The following is a 7,111-nucleotide window of genomic DNA, read 5'->3' as shown; positions in this document are numbered from 1 at the left end:
GCCCTTCGTAACCCGAAAGATTTCGCAACCCGAAAAAGCCATAGCCGCTAGCGCTGGAAGCCGCGATTTCGTGCGAAAAAGCGCCGAAAAGCACCAAAATTTTTTTTCGTAAGCCGGAAAAAAAAACGTAACCCGGAACAGTTTTTTCCTATGGAATTTTTTCGTATCCCGGAAATTTCGTAACGCGGTGCTTTCGTATCCCGGGGTACCACTGTATATAATTTTCCTTTATATCCATGCATTGTGCAAATTTCAAATCCTTTTCCCATGCCCTTTCCCAATGTTGCAATTGTAAATTCTTTGCCCATTGTTCCTTTTATATTTCCTCTAATCTGAAAGGCTTCTTGGGGGGGAAACCCAATTTGGTAAATCCAAACTCAGTATATATTTTCCAAACTCGGTTTATTGTTTTCCTAATAATGTGGTTGTTAAATTCTTTATTTAATTCCAATTTGTGGTACCAAAGATAGGCATGCCAACCATACCACAGGTTAAACCCCTCTAAATTTAATAGTTTTTCATTTTCCAGATATATTCAATTAGTGCATTTTTGAAACAACAACAATGGTAATATATTTTCATATCCGGCATTGACAGACCACCTCTTTCTTTCAAATCTGTTAAGGAATTCCATTTGATTCTTGCTTTCCTGCCTGCCCAAATGAAGTTCGATAAATCTTTTTTCCAATGGTTAAATACAGAGTCATTTAGAATAATTGGCAGGTATTGAAATAAAAAGATAATTTTGGGAAGAACACTCATTTTAACTACTGATATTCTGCCTAATAGAGATAAATGCAATTTGACATTTTTTCTAAGTTTTGCTTAACTCCTTGCCACACAGTTTTATAATAAGTCTCCATTTTTCTTTGTTGTGTTTATCCCTAAATATTTCACCTTCTTTTGGATTTGAATTTCGGCCTCTTTTTACAGCTGTTCTTGGTTTTGTTTTGTTCTACATATTGCAGGCAAACCTGCACTTTGAAAGAGCCATTATGCTAAAAGAAAAGAAAAGGGGGGGGGGGGGTTGAATTCTAGCTAGAAGGAAACACTCAGCTGGCAAAGATACAAAACCAGGCAGAAGGTATAAGGACAGATGAAGGGCTGGTTCTCCAGGTTGATAGCTTAACTGTTCTCAATTTTTACTGTCTTCACATGAGAAAAGGCTGGGACATGCACTGTATTTATTGCCAAGTGCTAGGGTTAGAGAAACCTCTGCACTTCCAGCTGGACATTCATGCCCAGAAAATGCCAGTGAGTCCTCAGTGATATTGTGTCCTTCTGACGGCTTCCCTGAGAAGCTACTTTAGAAGTCAAGTCTTCCTTGGCATATATTTCTGAAGTCCATAATTCTGTTTACACAATTTTGGTTTAAATGGGTTTTCTTGTTCTTTCAATTGTAAAATGCCACGTACAATGATGGCACTATATTGTCCCCTCTGTTGTAAGCCGCCCAGATTCCCAGGGAGGCATATAAATAAATTTATATGGGCGGCATATAAATAAATCCTATTATTATTAAATCCTATTACTATATAAACAAAGAATAAATGATACTAATTTCTTGTTCTCCAATCCACCTCTTGGTCATTCCAAACCTCCCAAAAATCTTCTGTCTTGTTTGTCTTTGTCCTTGTTTGGATGAATACAACAACATGTCAGTCAGAAGCAGAGGGAACAGTTTTTCCTTTTGTTTCCTACCAGGAAACCAAATACAGCCATGGCCAATATGTCACAGCTCATCTCTTACTGTCGATGGACTGAGAACAGCGTCTGTGAGCCCGAATCAGGTATAGGGCCAAGAAAGGCTCAGGCTGGGTGCCCTGGTTCTTTGTCCTTCTCTCTGGGCCAGGCGGGAACCATTCCTTTATCCTTTCTTGCACTCAAAAGTTGCCCACTATGGTGGCACTGAATGTCTTTATGCAACACATTAAGTCACCTTTACTTGTTTTGTTTTCATTCCCAATAGGCTTCTGCATATTTGCTGAAGCTATCATTTCTTTTTCCAGGTTACCGTAGAGGAAGTGGCTGTGTATTTTAGTGAAGAGGAGTGGGCCCTGCTGAATCCAGACGAAAGGGCCCTGCATACAGAAGTCATGGAGGAGAATTTGGAGATGGTGGCCTTCCTAGGTAAGGCTCCATTCTTCTCATGCTAGATCAAATTAGTTTGCAACGGTAGTGAGACAGTATTGCTTCTTCCTGCCATCATCTTGCATTTCAGCAGTCTACGTTTTCCCTTTCAGGGATCTCTTCACAGAAAGTCCTAAGCTGGCCAACCTTGGGCCAAGGCTAATCTGGATGATGTTAGCTTCAGATGGCCTGCTAAGCTTGTAGCCCTCTATTGGGAACTGCCTTGTCTCAGAGGTGTGCTACGAAAAAACCTACTTTGTCCCCCCATCTTTTGCTTGGGTTCCTTCCAATGAACAATAAAAATGAATGATTGGATTGTTTAACTTGACTGGGGTGGGTTTCTAATGTTATGGGGAGCTCTTACTAAGGTTTGTCTTACAATGTATATTAATGATTTTTAATTTTGGATGTATTTTAAACAGTTTTAATTCATAGTTTTGATATGTGTTTTAAATATGTTGTAAGCTGCATTGAATCTCAATTTTGAGAAAGAGGCATGATAGAAATAATAATAATAATAATGAGGAGGAGGAGGAGGAAGATTTGCTGTAACAGCTGTGGGCCACTGCACAATTCTCCTTTCACGTTACTTTTTAAGCAGGAGTACCATATATCTTACCTTTTATTCTTTTGGCACCAAGCCCAGTTGAGCTTGGTTGAGAGAAAGGATGGTTCTTGGGTTCATGCTTTCACAGATACAAGAAGCTATGAGGTCCTCCAAAGAACTTTCTGCTTCATGCAGTCTCTGCCACAGGACTCCCAGCAGAATCAAAGGAAAGCTCAGATGTCTCATTTGTCTTTCCAGTAGTCTGCTGGCATTAATATCCATGAAGCAGTTGTTTTATTTTAGGGGATTTTTGGAGGGGAGGGGGCGTGAGGTGGGTTCTTTTTGTTGTTGTTGTTCTCTCTTGTGCTATGACCACTTGTTGTTCTGATTTCCAGGCAGTGATGTGAATGAAGAAGGAAATGAATATGTTGTGTGTGAGAGAAGCTTCAGCTGTAAAGCAAACCTTAATCTTCACAGGAGAACTCACATAGAGGAGAAATCACTTAAGGATGGTGAAAATAGAAACATGGACAGTTACAGGAAAAACCTGATTTCTCATGAAATATCTCAAAAAGCAGAGAAACCATTTAAGTGCTTGGAGTGTGAAAAGAGCTTCCCTGAGAAGAAGCAACTCACTTCTCATCAAGCAATTCACACAGGAAAGAAACCATTTAAATGCTTGGAGTGTGGAAAGGGCTTCAGGAAGAAGTCACACCTCACTGATCATCAAGCAGTTCACACAGGAGTAAAACCATTTAAATGCTTGGAATGTGAAAAGAAATTCAGTCGAAAGGCATACCTCACCCGTCATCAAAGAACCCATACAGGGGAGAAACCTTTTAAATGCTTGGAGTGTGGGAAAAGCTTCAGTCAGAAGAAAAGCCTCATTTGTCATCAAGCAACTCACACAAGGGAGAAACCATTTAAGTGTTTGGAGTGTGAAAAGAGCTTCTCTGAGGAGAACCAACTCACTTCTCATCAAGCAATTCACACAATAAAGAAACCATTTAAATGCTTGGAATGTGGAAAGAGCTTCAGGAAGAAGTCAAACCTCACTTATCATCAAGCAGTTCACACAGGAGTAAAACCATTTAAATGCCTGGAATGTGGAAAGAAATTCAATCGAAAGGCACACCTCACCAGTCATCAAAAAACCCACACAGAGGAGAAACCTTTTAAATGCTTGGTGTGTGGAAAGAGCTTTAGCCACATGTCAAGCCTCATTCGTCATCAAGCAACTCACACAGAAGGGAAACCATTTCCATGTTTGGAGTGTGGGAAAAGCTTCAGACAGAAGGCAAGCCTCATTCATCATCAAGCAGCTCACACAACAGAGAAATCCAGAGAAACCTTATAGAATCATAGAATCATAGTTGGAAGAGACCACAAGGGCCATCCAGTCTAACCCCCTGCCATGCAGGAAATCCAAATCAAAGCATCCCCAACAGATGGCCATCCAGCTTCTGCTTAAAGACCTCCAAGGAAGGAGACTCCACTACACTCCAAGGGAGTTTGTTCCACTGTCGAACAGCCCTTACTGTCAGAAAGTTCTTCCTAATGTTGAGGTGGTATCTCTTTTCCTGGAGCTTGCATTCATTGTTCCGGGTCCTGTTCTCTGGAGCAGCAGAAAACAAGCTTGCTCTCTCCTCAATATGACATCCTTTCAGATATTTAAACAGGGCTATCATATCACCTCTTAACCTTCTCTTCTCCAAGCTAAACATCCACAGCTCCTTAAGTCATTCCTTTAGGGCAAGGTTTCCAGACTTTTCACCATTTTTGTCGCCCTCCTTTGGACACGCTCCAGTTTCTCAATGTCCTTTTTAAATTGTGATGCCCAGAATTGGACACAATATTCCAGGTGGGGCTGGACCAGAGCAGAATACAGTGGCACTATTACTTCTCTTGATCTAGACACTATACTGTACTTTTATTGATGCAGCCTAAAATTGCATTGGCCTTTTTAGCTGCCGCATCACACTGTTGACTCATGTTCAACTTATGGTTTACTTGGACTCCTACATCCCTTACACATGTACTTTCATTCTGCCATGTGTCTCCCATCCTATATCTGTGCATTTCATTTTTCTGCCCTAAGTGCAGAAAAATGCTTGGAGTGTGAAAAGAGCTTCAGGGAGAAGAACCAACTCATTTCTCATCAAGTAACTCACACAAGAGAGAAACTATTGAAGTGCTTGGAGTGTGAAAAGAGCTTTCCTGAGAAGAACGAAGTCACTTCTCATCAAGCAATTCACACAGGAAAGAAACCATTTAAATGCTTGGAGTGTGGAAAGAGCTTCAGGAAGAAGTCAAACCTCACTTATCATCAAGCAGTTCACACAGGAGTAAAACCATTTAAATGCTTGGAATGTGGAAAGAAATTCAGTCGAAAGGCACACCTCACCAGTCATCAAAGAACCCACACAGGGGAGAAACCTTTTAAATGCTTGGAGTGTGGAAAGAGCTTTGGCCACAAGTCAAGCCTCATTCAGCATGAAACAAGTCACACAGGAGAGAAACCATTTAAATGCTTGGAGTGTGAAAAGAGCTTCAGGGAGAAGAACCAATTCACTTCTCATCAAGCAACTCACACAGGAGAGAAACCATTTAAGTGCTTGGAGTGTGAAAAGAGCTTCCCTGAGAAGAAGCAACTCACTTCTCATCAAGCAATTCACACAGGAAAGAAATCATTTAAATGCTTGGAGTGTGGAAAGGGCTTCAGGAAGAAGTCACACTTCACTGATCATCAAAGAGTTCACACAGGAGTAAAACCATTTAAATGCTTGGAATGTGGAAAGAAATTCAGTCGAAAGGCATACCTCACCAGTCATCAAAGAACCCACACGGGGGAGAAACCTTTTAAATGCTTGGAGTGTGAAAAGAGCTTCAGGAAGAAGAACCAACTCATTTCTCATCATGCAACTCACACAGGGCAGAAGCCATTTAAATGTTTGGAGTATGTAAAAAACTTCCCTTAGAGGATAAGCCTCATTCACCATCAAGCAATTCACACAGGAGAGAAACCATTTAAATGCTTGGAGTGTGGAAAGGGCTTCAAGCAGAAGTCACACCTCACTGATCATCAAAAACTTCACACAGGAGTAAAACCATTTAAATGCCTGGAATGTGGAAAGAAATTCAGTCGAAAGGCACACCTCACCAGTCATCAAAGAACCCACACAGGGGAGAAACCTTTTAAATGCTTGGAGTGTGGAAAGAGCTTTAGCCACAGGTCAAGCCTCATTCGTCATCAAGCAACTCACACAGCAGGGAAACCATTTCAATGTTTGGAGTGTGGGAAAAGCTTCAGACAGAAGGCAAGCCTCATTCATCATCAAGCAGCTCACACAACGGAGAAACCTTATAAATGCTTGGAGTGTGGAAAGAGCTTCAGGCAGAAGAGAAATATCCTTCGGCATCATGCAATTCACACAGGGGAGAAGCCCTTTAAATGTTTAGATTGTGGAAAGAGTTTCTTTTGGAAGAGAAACTTAATTCGTCATCAAGTACAGTGGTGCCTCGGGTTACGAAATTAATTCGTTCCGTGGCACCATTCGTAACCCGAAAAGCCTTCGTAAGCCGAATTGCCATAGGCGCTAATGGGGAAAAGCCGCGATTCCGTGCGAAAAAGCCGAAAAAAGCACCAAAAGTTTTTTCGTAACCCGAAAAAACATTCGTAACCCGGAACAATGTTTTCCTATGGGATTTTTTCGTATCCCGAAAATTTCGTAACCTGGGTATTTCGTATCCCGAGGTACCACTGTATCTCACACAGGAGAGAAACCATTGAAGTGCTTGGAGTGTGGCAAAACCTTCCATCAGAAGGCACACCTCACTTCTCATCAAACCACTCACACCTTGGGTAACCATTCAAATGGCAGAATTCCAAATGGAGTGCAGAAGAGCCGCTATGTACTACATTGCAAACATATGATGGCTAATGCAGCACACAGAGGAATTCCAGAAAAATATCAGCAAATATCATTCATCATCAGTTAGAATCCAACCATACATAGAGAGAGAAAAGCCAGAAGTCCATGCGCGGGTCAGAAAAGGAAGAGCCACTATAGACTACATTGCAAACATACAATGCCTAATACAGCGCACAATGGCATTTCAGGAAATGTGCTTTATAGACTAAAACAAAGCATTTGACTATAGATCACGAAAAGCTATGGGTGGCTCTAAAGGATATTGGAGTGCCACTACATTTGACAGTCATAATGAAAAATCTATACTCAGAACAAGAGGCTACTATCAGAACAGAATTCAGCGAATTAGCTTGGTTCCCAGTTGGCAAGATGGTCAGGCAAGGATGCTTGCTATCACCTTACTTGTTCAACTTGTATGCATCATAAGAATCACAGGAATAGCAGATTTAGACTCGGAGGAAGGAGGTGTGAAGGTAGGAGGAAGGAATATCAACAATCTAAG

The 7,111-nt window shown here is 41.2% G+C and overlaps 1 protein-coding gene and 1 pseudogene across 1 annotated transcript; both read left to right on the top strand.

Moving 5' to 3' along the window:
• Positions 1-3,081: 3,081 nt before the first annotated feature.
• On the top strand, positions 3,082-4,034 carry LOC121923416 (gastrula zinc finger protein XlCGF49.1-like). The gene has a single exon (XM_042453826.1). It carries the CDS (start codon positions 3,204-3,206, stop codon positions 4,032-4,034), a length of 831 nt encoding a protein of 276 aa, XP_042309760.1. The 5' UTR covers positions 3,082-3,203.
• A 739-nt stretch (positions 4,035-4,773) lies between these two features.
• LOC121923410 lies at positions 4,774-7,088 on the top strand (annotated as a pseudogene).
• The last annotated feature ends 23 nt before the right edge of the window (positions 7,089-7,111 follow it).

The sequence above is a fragment of the Sceloporus undulatus genome, chromosome 2 (assembly GCF_019175285.1).
Source record: "Sceloporus undulatus isolate JIND9_A2432 ecotype Alabama chromosome 2, SceUnd_v1.1, whole genome shotgun sequence".
Taxonomy (NCBI): domain Eukaryota; kingdom Metazoa; phylum Chordata; class Lepidosauria; order Squamata; family Phrynosomatidae; genus Sceloporus; species Sceloporus undulatus.
Note: the sequence above shows the minus strand (reverse complement) of the source record. Positions and strands in the feature narration are given on the sequence as shown.

Coding starts and splice junctions, on each gene's coding strand:
- LOC121923416 (XM_042453826.1), top strand. CDS start 3,204: ATGGACAGTTACAGGAAAAACCTGATTTCTCATGAAATATCTCAAAAA.